The 20,673-nt window shown below is 36.7% G+C and overlaps 1 protein-coding gene across 1 annotated transcript in view; it reads left to right on the forward strand.

Annotated features, from left to right (window-relative positions):
• nfatc1 (nuclear factor of activated T cells 1) overlaps positions 1-20,673 on the forward strand; it is a 55,680-nt gene that overhangs the window by 24,853 nt on the left and 10,154 nt on the right. The window contains exons 7-9 of the mRNA XM_073821725.1: positions 5,575-5,630; positions 10,351-10,483; positions 13,134-13,772. Coding sequence (XP_073677826.1) covers positions 5,575-5,630; positions 10,351-10,483; positions 13,134-13,772 — 828 coding nt within the window. The remainder of the gene's footprint in view (positions 1-5,574; positions 5,631-10,350; positions 10,484-13,133; positions 13,773-20,673) is intronic.

The raw sequence follows: 20,673 nt of genomic DNA on the forward strand, positions 1-20,673 counted from the left end.
ATTTAATTACTCAACCTCATATTGTTCCAAACCTGTAAGACCTTTGTTCATCTTCGGGACTCAAATTAAGATATTTTTGATGAAATCTGAGAGCTTTCTAAACCCAGCAATACCACGTTCAAGGCCCAGAAGGAAGAAATTGTTGAATATAAAAGTATTCTCGTAGCTTTATAACATTGTGGTTGACATTTTATCAATGTCCTTACTACCTTTCTGGACCTTGAAAATGTCTGTTGTGTTGCTGTCTATGCAGGGTCAGAAAGCTCAGATTTCATCAAAAAATCTTAATTTGTGTTCTGAAGATGAATGAAAGTCTTACTGTTGTGGAACGACATGAGGGTGAGTAATGAATGACAGAATTTTTCATTTTGGTTGAACTATCTCTTTAAAGGTATAGTTCACTCAAAACACACCCTTTGCACACTATCATGCCATTCCAAACCTGTATGACTTTCTTTCTTCGGTAGAACACAAAAGATGCTATTTTTAAAAAATTTTGTTGTTTTTTTATACGGTGAAAGTCAACAGGGTCCAATGTTGTTTTGTTCATCATAACATTGACACATTCTTCAAAATATAAGTCATACAGTTTTGGAATGACATGGGGGTGAGTAAATGATGACATTGTTTAAATTTTTTTGTGAAATGTGCCTTATAAATAAGGCATAAAAAAATTCTATCATCATTTACTCACACTCAAGTTGTTCCAAACATGTACTAGTGTCTTTCATCTGAGCATTTGATGTTTTGGTAATGCAGTTACATAATGAGATTACTTTTTTCAAGTAACTAGCAAAGTAATGCATTACTTTTTAATTTAAGTTACTTTTTCAAATAAGTAATGCCAGTTACTGTTTCCCCTATTTTTGACCAAACATGATGTTACTGTAGTTCTAGACTAAATGTGAACATGCTTTAATTAATCTCACTCGCATATAAACATTCAGTATTCCTCTAAATGAATGAAAACAGAAAAATGCTAACTCAGAATATGACACAAACCTGCACTAATTAAATTATTACATAGCACAAATATCCTTTATGTATTTAATCCCATTTTATTAAACAATGTCTTTGCTGCTGACCTTTGATGATTCAGTTCAACCATACTAAGCAAAAATGACACAAACTAACATTTGTGCTTCATAGTTTTTCTATTCCTGAAGAGTGTTCTCATGCATTCTACTGTACAGACATGAATTTTATTTTTCCTTCAGCCTGAGGCTTATTCGTTTCACTTTTATTCACGTTTCACAAGCAAGCCCTTCCCAGATTTAAAAAGTAACACGAAAGTAACACATAAGTAAAGTAACGCATTACATTCTGTAAAAAGTAACTAACATAATTAGTTACTGTTTTGGGGGAGTAACACAATATTGTAATGCATTACTAATGCATAACTTTCCCCAACACTAGTAACCATTGACTTCCATAGTATTTTTTTTTTCTGTATAATGAAAGTTAATGGCTACTGGCAGCTGTTTGATTACCAACATTCTTTAAAATACCATGTTTAACTAAAGAAATACACTCATAGAAGTTTGAAACAACGTGAGAGTGAGTAAATGATGACAGATGTTTAATTTTTAATATGTAAATCATTGTGGAACTGGCAGCTTTCTAAGCAATCAGAGATATTTCTCAAAAATGTGTGATTTAAACCCATATTTAGAAACTGGAATATCATAGAGACCACATACCATAAGCAACCACCCTAGCAATGACATAGAAATGGCTGAAAACCATTCTGAATGTCTTCACAATTACATAGCAACACCCTGGTAAGCAGCCGTCAGCTACAGTTTTTCTATACATGTAACCACATGTAAAACCTAGTTAGAGTTTGGTATTTGAACTATGTCAGTTTGACCTTAGTTTTGAAGAAAAATAACTCAGGATATTTATTGGTAATGGACTTGTTTGCTTCTCCCTGAGCAAGTATTCTGATATGACGTGGTTAGTGGCTGAGTCTTAGGCAAGAGGATTTTCTGAGCACCTTGTCAAGATGAAGTACAGCGTGTCCTCATCAGTTCTCCGGCGCAGAGTGCGGGCAGGTATTCCACTCACATGGCTCGGTCGGAGTAGAAAAGAGGGCTCTTATGACCGCAGGCTACACAGTCCTGCACTAGCACTTAAGGACGCCCCACTGGAGGGAAGACTCAGAGAAAAGGTTTAACATTTGCAGAGATGAGGAGAGCGAGAGAAATGCTGGGCAACAGAGTGACTGAAGACTGTGAAAGAGAATGTTATTTACAGAGAATTAGAGCTGCAGTGACTAATCAATAATAATGGATTCGTTATTAAGTAAAACTGAGCTTGTTGCAGTGCATTCTGGGATTTTTTTTTCTGAGAAGGACAGGTCATGCTGCCTTATTATTTGGATTGGATTTGAAATTACACATCTTTCCAAACAATGTGCAAATTGATGTTTATATAATTACGAATTCGAGGAGCAGTTCTTTCTGGCCCTCGAATCTGATTGGCTGAGTGTGATATTCTAGTGATATCAGTATGCCAACCATTTCACAATTTCGCAGTATTTCTCACAGTGTGTGTCATGGCGGACACCCAATTTTGCTATAATTTTGTAAATAATACTGATTTTGTCACGGAATGTAGTTTTAAGATTTTTAGGGGAGAATATATGTGTTTAGACTTCAAATATGCAGTTTGTTAATAAAAAGAATGTCTATTTGAAAAAACTTGCTTCAATGTTCAGGCGTTCAGCTCTCATTAACCTGCCGAGAGAAGCCTTACCTCGGCCAGATCCTCTGGAATTTGCTGCTGGCTCTGATGTCTCTATAGTGGTTAAACATGAGATATAATTCGTTTTGTTTAAAACTTATGGGCAGTCTGTTATTTGATATAAAAATCTATAACATTACATCCGTCTGTCGCTTTTTGATCAATTTGATGCACCCTTGCTGAATAAAAGGTATTCATTTTTTTCCAAAAAAGCTTTTGAATGGTGATAAATACGTCAAAATAAGGATATATTTGGCTGCTGACTGATCTGAAAAAGAGCAGGAACAAAAGAGAGAGCAGGAGACAGTGGGAATGGAGGTTCCCTCTAGCATCACATTACCTTCCAGCAGTAATGACAGACCGTTCCACCACATCACAGACCGCAGCGCGACTAGCCAGGGATGCCCTCACTGTCTGCCCATGAAAACTAGACCCCACCGTCTAAGCTTTCTTTTAAAACGCAATCAAAATAGTCTCAGCATTCCATCTTTAAAGTCTGAATAATACGTCTGGAATAGTTTGAGAACCTCTAATGGAAAATGACCGCCGTTGCCAGATTCATCGCAATCAGACGTTGCTCCAGTATTGTTAGCACGCCTCTAAATCTGATGCCGTTCTGATCTATTCGCCGCATAAGCTGCTGTTGAGTAACTTCATAAGAACCTGACAAGTCATTTGTCTTGAAATTTGACCGGCAATTTGTCTGACTCGAAGCTTGGGACCTCATATAAATATTTCAAAGAGGTGAGAACAATACATTTGATCTTTCTCCGTGGTATAAATAAAGCACTCAATGTCTAGGAATACGGTCTTCAGGGTCTACTGGAGCATATTTGTCATCGAAAATGATCATGGAAAACCAATACAGTCTTTTCCACCGAATTCTGTTTAAACCCAGGAGCATCATCAATGTGAAATGTATGATAGCGATATGCAATTATGTAAAATTATGACAGCGGACGAGCCAATGGAAAGTTTAAAAAGATGCGTCGTCTATTGTTTGGAATAAAATTAGAAGAATTTCCTTTCTTCTGCTTGCCTGCTTGCTTTTCTTCAATTCCGTCTTAGACACAATGATGCTTTATATTTTCGTGTGTGTGTCTGTGGTTTGCCCTAGCGGGTCGCTGCTGTGACCAAACTACCCTGCGGTTTTCTCCTGCTTTTACGGCCTAAGTAAAAACGTCTTTTCAGTGATGTCTTAACTAAAAATAGCAAACGAAACCTTAATATGTCTTTTGTTCCTCAGCGTTTGTGTGGGAAAGCCTGTTTGCGCAGAGAAACCGGAGGCTGAAAATAGTTAAATAAAACTTTTTATAATAGGGAGAAAATAAGCCAGAGATTGGCGATCGAGAGAAAGGACAGATGAGAGTCTGTGACGCGTAAGCGCGCCGCACGCTCTTTAGCCAAACAGCCGCTGCTCATTATCTGAAGCAGAGTTTACCAAGCCTTTTATTGGACCCTTCAGACACTATTTGTCATGAGTTGCGAGATTCCACAAGGGGCTGATGTAAGCGACTGGTCCCCCCATAGCAAAAGCACGTCACACGCACACACACTTCTTGGCTCTGGTAAGATCATTAGGATTGCATCAGCCCCCCATCTGCCCAAGCGGGTCAGAGGCAGACAGGACATGATGTAATCGCGAGGCTGACTGCAGTATAGCGATAGCTCTAGAAAGACTTTAGGGATCTCTGCCTTTTTAAAGTTATACTGAGGTTGTCTGCGGCAGTGGGTCTCTACTGGTTTTGCTTCAGGACCCAGATTTTACATTGGATTATAAGTGGTGACTCAACACAGTAGAAAAAAAAAATAGATAAATAAATAGGTTTATAAAGTTTTAAAGGGATGAAAACGAAATAAAAATTAAAATGTGTTTTGTTGTTTTCAGAGATACACTGCCACGCAAAAGTTTGGGATCAGTAAGACGTTTTTTAAAATAAGTCTCTTACGCTCATCAAGACTGCATTTATTTGATCAAAAATACAGTAAAAAACTGTTATATTTAATGGTTTCTATTTTAATATACATACAACAAAAAACTTTAGTCAGCCATTACTCCTTCAGAAATCATTCTAATATGCTGATTTATTATTAGAATTATCTATGTTGGCGACAGTTTTGCTACCAAATATTTTTTTGGAACCTTTTTCAGGATTCTTTGATAAATAAAAAGTTAAAAAGAACAGCATTTATTCAAAATATAAATATTTTTTAAAAAGTCTTTGCTATCACTTTTTATCAATTTAACACATCTTTGCTGAATAAAAGTAATTTTTTTTTTTTCAAAAAAAGAAAGAATAAAAATGTACTGACCCCAAACTTTTGAACAGTAGTGTAGATTGTTAGAAAATATTTATATTTTAAATAAATGCTGTTCTTTTTATTCATCAAAGAATCCTGAAAAAAAGTATCACAGGTTCCAAAAAAATATTAAGCAGCACTGATAATAAATCAGCGTATTAGAAGGATTAATGAAGGATCATGTGACGCTGAATACTGGAGTAATGATGCTGAAAAAATTTGATTTAATCTCAGAAATAAATTACATTTATGTATATTAAAATAGAAGAATGTTATTTTACATCGTAATTTTATTTCACATTATACTTTGAATATACTTCACATTATAAACTCAACCTTTGAGAATAAGAAACTTCTTTAAAATACATTAAAAATCCCAAACTTTTGAATTTCCATCATTGTATGATCAAATAAAACAACAATTTCTGTTAAATTCAGAATTGAAGCTGTGGTGTTTTCCTTTGCATATGTGAGGTGAATGTTAATGATATGCTATAAATGTGTGCTCTTTTTATTTATTATTTGCAGATGGCCATCACGTATGGGAAATGGAAGCCAAAGTCAACAGAGAATCATCCAAATCTGTAAGTCTGCCATTATTCACCATTTGTACGAGTAGAAAGTAAGCAAGATGAAATCCTAAGAATTCTACAAACTAAATAATACAGATATGTGCGTAAATATACAACAAAAAGAGTTCAAAAGTACGATTTTTTGTTGTGTTGTTGTGTTTGAGGCAAACAGGTTGTTTTTTTGCATCTAAAGCGGATATAATGTACGTGTTGAGCCCTACTCTCTGCTCTCCGGAGGAAACACACACACACACACATACACACAACACTCGCACACGCAAGCCTGCTCCTTGTTTTCTCTATGGAAGATTCTTTCTGTGAGAGCTCAGGGACCACAGTTTAGACTCTGGGATTAGACAGTGTTTGTGTGTGAAACACTGCACCTGCTCCCCACACCACACACACTTCTTAGGTAGCACATGTCTGTCTGTAGAACTCAGACTGTTGGAAGAGACCCATTCTAAAGGTCTTAACCATCAGTATCGTCCACCTAAGAAACATTTTGTTTAAATAAAGTTCCGGAATGTGATCGAATGTTTTCACAAAGCAAAAGCCCCAACTATTTGCCGTTGTATTTGTAGTTTCTCGTAAAGAGAATGTATAATTGCGTAGTGACTCTTTAATTGCTTCTCGGCAGAACTTTCAAATGCGAGTTTGGGTCCTGTTATCAAAAAATGAGCTAGCCGAAATTCCTTCAAATTTACGGCAAATTTTTATTAGCTTCTGTCTGAGCTCATGTGTTCATGATAAAATGAAGAGAGCTCTATAGCTGTCATATATTTTTTTAGGATGAATTAATGTTTGTTTCTTCCCTTCGTGAGCCAAAAGCTCCCTGAAAGCTAGCCTTTGTCTGGTGTCTCTTGGTTCATAACTTTATGAGAGCCTCCACGCCTGGTTTCAATGCTCAGCGAGTGAATGGGGACCATCTGTTTGAATGGAGCATTAATGTGTTAGACAATTTTTTACAAGGACGCCTTTGATTTCTGCCCCTCCCTGCCCTGCTGTGTGTGTGTATATGTATATTTATTTAATGTGAACCATTTTCTCACACAGTCTAAACCACATGGCTCTTTTAGTTTGGTAAGCTGGCTTGAAGTGTTGGAAGGGATATGTTTGTCTTTTCACAATCGGCACATTCATCTGCAAATCCAGAAGATAAAGCAAGCATGATCTTTATTAAAGTCACATTGCTTTTTTTCTTTTTATAGAAACACCAACATTTGAAATTTGTTATAGATTGTGATGTTTGTATGCAGATGAAGAGCTTGACTATTCGGTCGGTTGCGATTAGGTGCAAGCTCCAGGAAAAGTCATAATGGGAGAGTAAGGCCTTAAGTTGTCCATGACAATTTTAAAATTACTTTTCATTTGTTTCCGATCTCTTAAAAAACGCTGTGTATTCAGTGTGATCAAACATACAGTAAATATACTGTGAAATATAATTATTGCAATTTGAAATAACAGTTTTCTGTTTTATTATATTTTACAATGTAACTTATTCCTGTGATGGCAAAGCTCACTTTTCAGCATCATTACTCTAATCTTTAGAGTCACATGACCCTTTAGAAATCATTCTAATATGCCGATTCGCTCAATGAACATTTCTTATTACCACCAATGTTGAAAACAGCTGTGCTGCATAATATTTTTTGGGAAACAGTGATATTTTATTCAGGATTCTTTAATGAATAGAAAGTTCAAAAGAACTTTGAAATGTTATTAACTGTCACTTTTGATAGATTTAATGCATCCTTTGTGAAAAAAGGTGTGAATAAAAACTTAATCACCCCTCAAGTTTTAAATGGTAGAATACATGTGCATTAACTGAACCAGCCTAAAATAGTTTTAGCATGATTTATCTTACCATTTTGAGATTATATTACTATTTTGTAACAATGTCATCTTTGTCAGTTTGGGAGATTTCAGTCTTTCTCAAGTGAAGTAGATAAAAACTGCAGGCCTTTTACCTACAAAATAGCTTCTTTTGGGCGTAACCAAGATGAAGCCGCCAAATGACCTGAATTGCCTTAATTTCATTGAATATGCTGTTTCACTTAGAATTACGTCACATTAGAAAAGTTAAATGAGTTGTGAAATACAGTTCATGTTGGATTTAAAGGTACATGGGTGTATTGTTGCCATTTTAACACATTTAAGTACTTTTTACCGAAGTAAATCTGCATTTTGTTGGAGTTTGCCGTGGGCCAAGGGACCCGAGCACAGCTGCGGATCAGACTAATGGATGAAATTCTCTCTAACACATTGTGCTTGGTCTGGCTCTGCTCTGCGGCTAAGGCGATGTGCTAATATAAATAGTCGGGAAGCTCACCTGCACATGCTTCAAAAACCTGCACAGAAGACTGATGACTTCCTCTCTGGCTACTGTACAGCACCTCCATCAATCTCCTCTCAGCCACACAGGGTTCATCTCAGGGTGGAGGAGAAGAGGTTGGGGGGAGATAGACAGTTTGACACTCCCAGCACCTTTCTCATACTGTAGCTATAATCGCAGACGGCTCAGCGGTCAAAAGTTCAGTGGTGTCTGGAGACAGAGAGGGGAGAAGCGCTGGGGAAATAAACTGTCTGGACGGAGTCCCCGGACACTCTCTCATTCAGGGTGAGAAACGCAAAAATAACACTGTCTGCTGCATGCAGTTTGGTTTGTCTGAACCTCATCTGCCCCGAACTGTTGGATGGAGCACTTGGTGTGAGGTTGAATAACGGAGATGGTGTTGTTAAGGTTTTTGGTGTCTAAAAACAGTTTTCATTAAAATTGTGTTAAAATACTTTCTGTTTTCCATGCTTAATCTTCAGTACTACTAGAAGTAACCATCATGGTGGCTTTGTGGTGTTATAAAAACATTGTTCTGGTTGTTTGAGCATCCTAACTGGCCTACCACAGCAACATTGTTCATTTATTTGGCCAGAGGAGAGCTGGTTCCCCAATGAAGTCCCCCCCCCATTTCTGTCACCCTATGGAGCTTGGGTTCCTTGCCACTGACGTGCTTAGTTGGGGTTTAAAAGACATTTAATCTTTTGTCATTTTATCAACAATAACACTACCAGGTGAGAACTTGAACTGAATTTAGATGAATAATGCCACTATATTGTCTACGAATGAAATTTCTTCATAAAAGACTAATTTTGCTACGTTGAAACTGAGTTGAATTATTGCACTGATGTTTTTAGTTGAGCTGCGTATCGCTGAATTGAACTGGTTTCATAACTGATCAACTTTACACAGTTATTGAACTAAACTGAATCAACATTGAACTGGAAATTACACTATTGTCTTCGATAGAGCTACTTTATAACTGAATTGAATCAACATTGAACTCACTCGAGCTGAATAACAACACTACTGTCTTTAGTTGAGCTGAACTTGTTGAGCTGATTGAACTAGTTTCATAATTGATAAACTTGACAGTTGTTGAACTGAACTGAATCAACACTGAACTAAAAATGACACCCGTCTTCACTAGAGCTACTCTGTAGTTGAATCGAATTTGTTTCTAATTGACAAATTTGACAAAATCGACACTACTGTCTTCCGTTGAGCTGAACTGAACATGTTTAGCTGAATTGAACTTGTTTTGTAATTGGTCAACTTTAAACAGTTATTGAACTGAACTGAATCAACTCTGAACTGAAAATGACACTTGTCTTTGATAGAGCTACTTTTTAGCTGAATTGAATTTTTTTTTATAATTGACAAATTTTACAACATCAACACTGTTGTTGAACTGAATTGAATCAACATTGAAATTTAGTTGAATTATGACACTACTGTCTTCAGTTGAGCTGCTTACTTTGAATTGAATTGATAAACTTTAGTTATTGAACTGAACTGAATTAACACTGAACTGAAAATGACACTATTGTTTTTAGTAGGGCTACTTTGTAGTTGAATCAAAGTTGTTCAAATTTTGCAACATTGAAACTTATTGAACTGAGTTGAATCAACTTTGAACTGACTTGAGTTGAATTATGACACTGCTGTTCTCAGTTGAGCTGCTTATCGCTGAATTGAACTTGTTTCATAATTGATGAACTTTACACAGTTATTGAACTGAACTGAATCAACACTAATCTTAAAATCACACTATTGTCTTAGAGCTACTTTATAGCTGAATCAAATTTGTTCATAATTGACAAATTTACAACATTGACACTGTTATTGAACTGAATTGAATCAACTTTGAACTCACTCTAGCTGAATAATGACACTACTGTCTTCAGTTGAGCTGAATTGAACTTGTTTCATAATTAATTTACTTTACACAGTTATTGAACTGAAATGAATCAACGCCAAACTAAAAATGAGACTACTGTCTTCAGTAGGGCTGCTTTATAGTTGATTCAAATCTGTTCATATTTGACAAATTTTGCAACTTTGAAACTGTTATTGAACTGAAGTTAAAAAAACTGACTTGAGTAAAATTATAACACTACAGTCTTCAGTTAATCTGCTTTTTGCTGAATTGAACTTGTTTTTATAATTGACAAATTTTAAATAGTTATTAATCTGAACTGTTGAGCTAAACTTAACTTGTTTCATACTTGATGAACTTTATACACAGTTACTGAACTGAACTGAACTGAATCAATATCGAACTGACTAGAGCTAAATAATGACACTATTGTTTGTTAGAACTATATAAATAAAAGTAAAGGTGTACTGACTTGACATTGGCTTAACCTTTTCAATATCAGTTCATATTTTGAATTTCAGGTGGCTTTGCTTGTGAACATCCCGCCATACCGGAACCAAAGAATATCCAATCCAGTTCAAGTGAATTTCTATGTGTGCAATGGCAAGCGGAAGAGAAGCCAGTACCAGCGTTTCACATACCTGCCCACAAACGGTAAAAATCACCTCCCTTTACTTTAATTCACACACCCTCCTTTATTTCCAATCTGTGACTGAATTAATTCAGAAGAAATTCTGAAGCCTTTTTAGTGGATGGAATTGTGGCTAGTTTTTTTTTTTCTTTGTTAAAATCATTTCCATAAAATTTGTTCTTTTCCATACCTGCTCCGGGAGCAGTGGAAGGGCAGTGACAGGGTGGGGTCCAGTATGTGAATGCTATTATTCAAATCCAGACTGGTTGCCAGGTGAAATTAAAAAAAAATGACTTGACATCTGAAAAGTCCTAACCACCGCTAATTCCCTCAGGCCCAGTGTGCGTAACCAGTGGGTGGTTCAAAGGCTTGAGTCAGACCCAGCTTGTCCCAACCCTGTCTCCTGAAGTGTGGGCACTGCAACTGTAGGCCGTCCCACTCACACTGCAGTAGTGTCTTTTTTTAGACTGGACGCTTTAAAGATGATGCAGTGTATCTGTCCAGCATATTTTATGAATAATTGTCTTTTAGGGCAAAGGTCTTTAGGCTAAACCAAAGGATCCTTAAAATAATCACTATTTTTTATTGCAGCTGTTAGTAAATCATACTTTTTAGATTCTTATTGCCATGCAGAGTCATATACATGTACATAAAGTTGTACTTACATTTTAATGTGGGTGGAACAATGTGTGAGACTTGACCACAAAACCAACCATAAGGGTAATTTTTTTGAAATTGAGATTAATACATCATCTGAAAGCTATATAAATTTCCATTGATGTAAAATTAATTAAGATAGGACAATTTTAGTCAGAGATACATTTGAAGATCTGGAATCTGAGAGTGCAAAAAAATCTAAATATTGAGAAAATTGCCTTTAAAGTTGTCCAAATTAAGTCCTTAGCAATGCATATTACTAATCAAAAATTAGGTTTTGATATATTTAGTGTCTTTATGGAACATGATCTTTACTTAATATCCTAATGATTTTTGGCATAAAAGAAAAATCAATAAATGCACCTTGAAGTGCATCTTTTTATACTGTTATAATTAGCAGATCCATTGCAGACTCCTGTTTTTAATATTTTACATGACCTTTTATTTTAATGTATATAAGTCTTAAATTACAAGTTAAGATAACACTGTTTATTATAAATCATGATAAGGTCTGTTTATTTGATTTCATATGAACACAGAATGACAAATGGCTCCTGATGAGTATAATGAGTCTATAAGCTTCTGTGGTAGGTGTTAAAAATCTGAATCATCTGGCTTTTGAGGTTAAACATGAGGCGGAGTGACAGATATCTGCCTGCCTCTGTAGTCATGTGCTAGAAGCCTCATTTCCCCTTTCTAGGCTTAAAATAGGTGTCTAGGCTCTATTTTAAACTTGTGGTTGGTCTGGGCGGCACAGAGAGTTCCCCTTTTTCTCTGTATTGTTGACAGAATGCAAAATAAAACTTTAGGGCTTCTGTGGAGGCATGTTGGTGTGAGGGATGTCTCATCGCTGAAGAAAAATAAACTGCTGCTGACAGTCTGTTGAGAAATGCAGCCAGAAGTTAAAAGGTGAAAAATGTAACGTCATGAGGATGAAGAGTTTGTCAACAACAGATGAATTCTCCCCAGTAGCTCAACATCTGTTCTCCAGAATCACGTACATCAAGAAACAACAGTGAGGTCGTTTTTAGTTGTAGACAAGCAGTCATGTCATTATCAGTCTTTCTAATGCTTTCCAAAATTGGATGTTAGACTATTTGAAATAGCTTAAAAACCGTTTTTGTTTCTGCAGTTTTATTTGTAATGTATGTGTGTTTTTATATATATATATATATATATATATATATATATATATATATATCTTATTCTAGAGCATCTGATTGGACAAAAATTGGTTGTCAATATTTTGCGGTTTAATCAAATCTAATAAACCAATAACATATTCATCTTTTAAAAGTTACTTTTGTATATGCTAGAATATTTCCTGTATATGACCTCAAAAGCATGAACTAAAAGCCACAGGCTTTTCTTTTCTTTTTTGTTCATGTCACAAAGTCTCTTTTGCTACTGTATATGTCAAAAACGGGCAGCCTTACGGTTTGAACTCCATGCACTCAATATGTACGATCTGCTGATCTGTTTCTAATCTAGTTTCAATCCAGTTCTTAGCCCAGTTGCAATTTGGCTCGATTAAACATGAGATCCCATCTTAATATGACGCTCTCAATCTTCTACTGAGAAAGAAATGCTGATTTTTTTTTTTTCTTGATGAGGAGGGTTTTTTGGGGGTAGAGCTATGGATGTGAAGCTACTGTAGCAGTAAAATATTTCATAATGCACACTTATACGGTATTAGCACTGGGGGCAGATCCAAAAAAAATAGCCCTTTTATTTTCGAAAGCAGCTGGAAGGCTCTTGTGGTGATGATTCATCCCTTTTTTCCCTCTTTCTTTAAATATTTTCAGTTGGGCGGGAGCGCGTAGCCTCAGACACATAGTCTCATTGATGAGAATGTTTGTTTCGCTGTGGGTATCCTAGCCACAAACCCACTCACTCAAGCTAGCTCGCATAAAGTCACATGAACCCGGAACGTGTGTTTATTCGTTTTTCTCCTTTCTCCCGTTTTCTTCATCTGATCTTTCTCTTTGCTCTCTTATTTCCCCTTCGCCTCCCCAGTTCCAACCATAAAAACAGAGCCGCATGACGACTACGACCTCCCCCAGGTATGTGCACCGCTCCATCCCGCCGGGTTGGCGCTGCATCCGAAGCCCTACTACAGCCCCCCGGCGATGGCTCCTATGATGCCCTCAGAACTAAGGCCTTGTGTCACGGGCTCCTTCGCATCGAGCCCTCAGAGACTGGTGGCAAAGCCCACATCCCTGTCATGCTCGTCCTCCCCCAGCACCAGCCCCAAACTACAGGATCTTTCCCCGCCTCACCTCTCCACTAAGTGCCTATCAGCGGGTTCGAACCTGGGCCCCCAGTCTCCTACAGTCCCACACGTCTCTACCATCCAGCCCACGCCCGGACGCTACCCGCAGCCCATCCTCTACCAGACAGGAAGCGCCGCATCCTCTCCAGGGTCCCATCCTTCCACCCCGAACTCTGCACCAGAACTCCCCTTCACTCCCAGCCACAGTCTGACCCAGTCGCAGGCCACCAGCGAGGCCTCTGCGTTAGCAGCTCAGATAACCAAAGGACCGGTGAGGAGTGGGTCCTCCCCCCTCCTACAGGAGGAGGGAGACTCCCCCGCCATGCTGGCTGTCAGCATCAAGCAGGAACCACAGGAACTGGATCAAATGTACCTAGATGATGGTAAGTGACAGCGCAATATTCCAGCGAAATTTAGTGACCGTGTGCATCGTAGTCTGGTGATGTAATGCCCAACAGATGTTTCTAATTGCTTGATGTTTTTGCCTGAGTGCTCCCTCACAAAATTAAGATCCAACGCAGCGCTAACCGTACCGCCACAACGACAGCGGCCCTGTTCCATGATGTTTAATATATCGAGAACGCTAAAGTTAAATTAACTGGAAACTTAATGAATGACTTCATCGCTTTCCCTTCAACTTTTGTGTTAAATTTTAAGCATCTGTGGAAGAAATGTTCAACAGATGGAAGAATTTTCATATTAGATCTGTCTATTAAATCATAAAAGCTAATAGATAATAGTTTTCTGGTTGTAGCCAGAGTAAATGGCAAAAAGTCCACATCGTAGCTTACTCTGGCCCACAACTGTTTGATTGACATATAAAGCGACCAATTACAGTTTTCATATGGGGCAAATTATCCACATCAGACAAAATTCAAACAAAGCGTCAAACAAATATAGAGAACAAATACACTACCGTTTAAAAGTTTGATGGTGGTAAGGTTTTCAGATGTTTTTGAAAGAAGTCTTTTATTCTCACCTAGACTGTATGCATTCAATCAAAAGCACAGTACAACAGTGAAATTCTGAAATATTATTACAATTCAAATAACTTTTTTAATATCTAAAATGTATACATACAAGTTATTTTATCAGATTTTTTATCTCTATAGCCATGACTTTGCAAAGATTTTTACATTTAAATTCTACTTTGAGAACCTTGAACCACTATTTTTGTATTCAGTTGAATATTCCTTAAAGTCCCCATGAAATCAAACTGGACGTTTTTTGGCTTTTAGTATAAATATGTTAGCCTTAAGCTTATCTTTAAGCTAGTGTATTCCAAAACAATAACAAAATTCACATTTAGAAGATCAAAGCATTCAAAAATTACGGTCTCTAACTTCCACCAATATGGATCAGCGATTTTGATGACATCACCCTGCACTTCCGCTTCTCATCAAACTTTCTGTCCAATCAAATGCTCTCTAGAATCCAACGCGTCCCGCCCCCATAGTGTAAATAGACGCTGAAGCTGTGGCTGAAATCGGTTATATGTTCACGGAATTTGATTGACATATAAAGTGACCAATTACAGTTTTCATATGGGTCAAATTATCCACATCAGACAAAATTCAAACAAAGCTTCAAACAAATATAGAGAACAAATACACTACCGTTTAAAAGTTTGGGGGCTAAGGTTTTCAAATGTTTTTGAAAAAAGTCTCATATTCTCACCTAGACTGTATGCATTCAATCAAAAGCACAGTACAACAGTGAAATTGTAAAATATTATTACAATTCAAAATAACTTTTTTATATTTAAAATGTATACAGAGTTAAAAAAAATCTTATTTTTATCTTTCTGTATTATTTTATCAGATTTTTTAACTCTATAGCCATGACTTTACAAAGACTTTTTACATTTAAATCCTACTTTGAGTATCTTGGACCACTATTTTTGTGTTCAATTGAATATTCCTTAAAGTCCCCATGAAATCAAACTGCTTTTAGTATGAATACGTTTCTTTAAGCTAGTGTGTTCCAAAACAATAACAAAATTCACATTTAGAAGATCAAAGCATTCAAAACTTAAAGTCTCTAACGCTAATATGGATCAGCGATTTTGATGACATCACCCTGCACTTCCGCTTCTCATCAAACTTTCTGTCCAATCAAATGCTCTCTAAAATCCACGCCCCCTACAGTATAAATAGACGCTGAAGCTGTGGCTGAAATCGGTTATATGTTCTTGGAATTTGTATTTTCTGTACAGTAAATGGCAAGTAGTGCCCGAAATTGTGGACAGGGAATGATTCAGACAGTGTATATATGCAATCCATTGGGGCGAATGAAGTCTGGTTTTGCGTTGTGTCACACGAACCGCCGAAGCATGCACACACCCTGCTCCGGTCCAGAGAGACGATAGCACATAGCGGATCATATGCGCGAGTCGGCACAGACCATAAAATGTATCGGACACATTTGAATGCTATTTTATATATAAATGAAATTGTGGCTGTCATACGGCGTCAAATGTGGATTTACCGAGTTTAACAGGTCTGGCCTAAGCTGTGATATAAGCTAAACACTATTGGCTATTTAAAAAAGGGGTGGGGCTGCTGAGTATGTCCCGCCCTGTCTCCCTGTTTTATTACGTCAACACATAGAATAAGCCTGCGTGTTTCAAAGCACTTCTGTGGACCTTTAAGTGCAGCATTAACTTCAACGTGATACCCAAGTAACACCCTTTGCATACTTATTTACCCTGGCAAATCCAGTAAATATTTTGCCCTTGTAAACACAACTTACTTTTTCCAGGCCTACTGATTAAAAAACCCTGTGTGCCCTGACTCTGGGAAGTTGTGTAATGTCAGCCAATCAGATTAGAGCTTGCCAAACTAAGAAAGTACTGTCCAGTTTTGTATGTAAAATACATCAGGCAGTCTCCGGCTGGTTTGTGGGTGTACTGACACTGAGACTAATGGCTCTCAAGTGTATTCGCAGAGACCCAAACTTTATTGGTAATGAAAAGATCTGCTAAAACATCACATGGTGCTTCAGGCCCAACAGGAGGTCGCTTTTCAGCAGTGTAATTAAGTTTGTATCATGGGAATATACAAATAGTCTCAAGTAGTCTGGACACCATTCAACCCACAGCTTTTCAACACTATAGAACATATGAATGAGCTATCATTATTTCTCAAACCTTTCCTTCAGCCCCATTTGAATATGTAAAACTCTTATATGCTTCTTGAATCATTCTGCTAGTGATCTAAGATCCTTTTCAGGAGTGTAAAAAAGATGTCGGATAGCAGATTACAGATGCCATAGTGGTTTCCTTAAGTTCCAGACGAGGCTTAAGTCTTCATATGTTTGAGCGGTTGAAATATAGTCCATACTGCTCAAACTAAGCGGAAACATGGACAAGTAGTTATGCATGGAGTGAGCGCGGGATTTTTTATGGGTTTGCTTGTCAAAATTATTACCTGTCATTTCTCCCCTGGCAAAATATAACACGTTTTACCAAGCACTAACATGGCTTCCCGTGTCATTATAAGTTCGGATTGCATTTCTTCTAGATTGCAGCTGTAATGGACTCTGTCAGGTGTGGCATTCGCTGAGCTTGTCAACCACTCTCATTAATTTGATTTGAAACAGAGGCACTTTTCTACAAGCACAAAGCGGTCGTCCATCACGCACGGCTGTCTAGCATCGGTGTTCTCTGATGCTTCAGTTGTCTTTTTATCATTTGAAGATGTTCTTATTTATTATTACATACTTGAATAAGCTGTCGGGTGTGATGAAGGTACTTTCAAACTTACTACCAACTGCTTAACCAATGCTTCAGTCTTCATTTACTGCTCACTGTTTCCTCTGATACGCTCCTTCTGTTGTTTTCCTTTGCTTCTTGAGGAGGGGTTACAAACCCTTTTACTCATGGAAACTCTTACAAAAGCTGGCTGTGAGCCTGGCTCCTGGCCTTCACCAGCCGTAAGCTTTGAGGGGCCTCAGTGCAATAAAGCACACTGACTTGGCCGCTGCCGACGCAAGCCTGTGGCTTGAGCGCTGCCAGGAAGCGCGCGATCCAGCTCGGCCCGAGCCAAAGCAGTAGATCCTGCAGTAAAGGAGGGGGTCACTACGGGAACCGTTCCATCCCACGTGACCCGAGAGCTGGGTTCCCCATAAGAAACCACAACAAACTTTCCAATTTATCCTGTGGGGCTGTTAAGAAATGCATGTAGGAGTGGTGAGCAGTTTGAACATTCAGAGCATTGAGCAAGTACAGGACTTGTGAAATATATTTAGGCAACGTGGTGATTTTAGCCAATGCGCTGTTCATTTATGACTATAAATAGTGGAGATGTTCTTTAAAACTGTAAAGCACTATCAACATCTTTATTCAGTTTGTGGAGTCAATGAGGTCCAAAACAGCGTTGGACCCAACTGACTTTGAATGTACGGGCCAAAAAGAAACACTGAGATTTTTTTCTTCATTATGTTCCACAAAAGTGCAGATTTTTTGGGCAAACCAACTATCCCTTTAAAATAATCTCATTTGGTGGGAGCTTACATAAGTGTTTGACTAGACAAGATTGGCTAGACATTGGTAGACACCTCCAAGTCGGTGACTAACAGTATCGTAATTTTGCTAATATTGTAGCAGAGGCCAAAAACATCTTGTGGTCTGGTACTTGGTCAAGCGAACATAGTTTTTGAGGAAGATATACACTTGTGACTCAATTATGTTGCTGGTCATTGCGTAGATGAAAAATCCCAGTGTGATTGTGATCCTGACCCGGGGTCTGTTTTTCTTGTCTTCTGCTGATTAAAACAATTTGGGCTTTTGGGAGTTTTGCCGCTCACGGCCCCCTTAATGAGGCTAGCAGCGCTGGTGGGATAATTGTTTGGTTGTTCCTTGTTCCCCCGTTGCTTCCTGAAGGTAGAGAGCGGGCCAGGTCTCCGGGCTCTATCACACGGATCCAGCTGCCGCTTTTCCTGATCCAGCAGGAAGCAGGTTCTTGGATTACCTCACATCCACACATTCACTTCCCAGTTAGAGTCACAACAGCAATCTCAGATACGAGACCTTTATATCAAAGTTCAAGAGGTGCATTTGTCAAAATAAATGGTATATACACTGCCGCTAAAAAAATTGGGATTATGTTTTTTAAATAATACTTATATGCTCATCAAGGCTGCATTTACTTTAAAATGATGGTGTTCTATATTAATATATTTTAAAATATAATTTATTCCTTTATCAGCCATTACTTCAGTTTTCAGTCTCACATGATTCTTCAAAAATTATTCTAATATGCTAATTATTGTTATTATCAATGTTGGAAACAGTTGTGCTGCTTAATATATATTTCTTTGGAACCTGTAATTCTTTTTTTTAGGATTCTTGACAAATAAAAGTTAAAAAGAACAGCATTTATTCTAACAATGCAAGTCTTTGCTATCACTTTTTTATTAATTTAACACACCCTTGGTGAGTAAAAGTATTAATTTCTTTGAAAAAATAAAGAAATTCAGCTTTGTATCACAGAAATAAATTACATTTTAAAATACATTCACATAGAAAACAGTTATTTTATATTGAAATAATATTTCACAATATTACAGTTTTTTCTGTATTTTTGATCAAATAAATGCAGCCTTGATGAGCACAAGAACCGTCTTTAAAAAGCATTACAAATCTTACTGATCCCAGACTTTTAAGTGGCAGTGTATATACAAAAGAAAAAAGAAATATGTAAAATGTTCAGCTGGTTACTAAAATGCTCATTGGCTGTAATCATAAAGAATTTTGAACTTTTTATTTAAATGTCAAAATCACTGAATGGAATGGAACATGCAATCGACTCCAGATGGCTCATGCCATGCTTTCCTGAAGGCTGGAATACACTTACACGACTTTTAAAATCTGAACAGATTTTAAAAACACTAGGCATCATTCTATCCAAATTTGTAATAGTCACAGAGGGAAAACCATCATACACTAAACAACTGAGGATCATACACTACCAGACTTTAATGCCGTTCCAATCACAACAAACTCACGCAGAAACGTGTGCCTTGTTGCTACGAGGCGCATGACAAATGAAAACAATAAGCGTTTTAAAATCAGCTGAAAATATCAAACGTGTTTGATCTCCTCCAACTGGATGGAACCGTATCTTAAGCTAAAAAAATCTGTGACCATCATACACAACATGGTTTTATATGAAATCATATAACTGTCAACTTAAATCTTCAAACTGGCTCTGATTTTTGGCAACTAGCATCAACTTCTCCAGACTGTAAATCAGGGTAAAATCAGGGCAAAAGTTGTGTAGTGTAGTGGGTCTGAACCCAAGTTATTAATTTGTATTTAAGTGGAAGATTCTGTATATATTTTATCAATTTGTGCTAGTTTTATTTAAGCATTATTTACATACTTAGGATTTGTATTTTTATAAGCTGTTTTTATACTTTCATTTTTAATTTTAATTTTAATATATATATATATATATATATATATATACTGCTGCTCAAAAGTTCGTGATTTTTAATGGTTTTAAAAATGTTTCTTATGCTCATCAAGGCTGCATTTATTTGATCAAAAATACAGAAAATTTAAATTTAAAATAACTGTTTTCTTTGTGAAAATATTTTAAAATTACTTTTTTTCCTGTGATACAAAGCTACATTTTCAGCATCATTACGCCGGTCTTCGGTGTCACGTGATTCTTCAGAAATCATTCTAAAATGCTGATTTATTATTAATGTTGAAAACAGTTGTGCTGCTAAATTTTTTATTTTTTTTTTGGAACCTGTGGTACTTTTTTTTAGGATTCTTTAATGAATAAAAGGTTAAAAAGAACAGCATTTATTTAAAATAGAAAGGTTTTCTAACCATATACACTAATACTGTATACACTGTTCAAATGTTTGGGGTCAGTACATTGTTATTCTTTCTTCTTCTTTTTTAAGAAATCAATACGTTTTTTTACCAAGGATGTGCTAAATTAATAAAAAGGGATAGCATAGATGTACATTGTTAGAAAAGATTTATATTTTGAATAAATAGTGTTCTTTTTAACTTGCTATTCATCAAAAGAATCCTGAAAAAAGGAATCACAGGTTCCAAAAAATATTTTGCAGCACAACTGTTTCCAACATTAATAATTCTAATAATAAATCAGCATATTAGATTGATTTCTGAAGGATCATAATTTATGACAGGACTAATGTGATTTATTTTATGTTTACATTTTACGTTTTTTTATATTACTATTTAGGAATAATTTATTTTTTATTTCAGTTGTAGTTTTAGCTAAGTTTTAGGGTTTTTTATGT

This window comes from Garra rufa, chromosome 17, assembly GCF_049309525.1.
Source record: "Garra rufa chromosome 17, GarRuf1.0, whole genome shotgun sequence".
Classification (NCBI taxonomy): domain Eukaryota; kingdom Metazoa; phylum Chordata; class Actinopteri; order Cypriniformes; family Cyprinidae; genus Garra; species Garra rufa.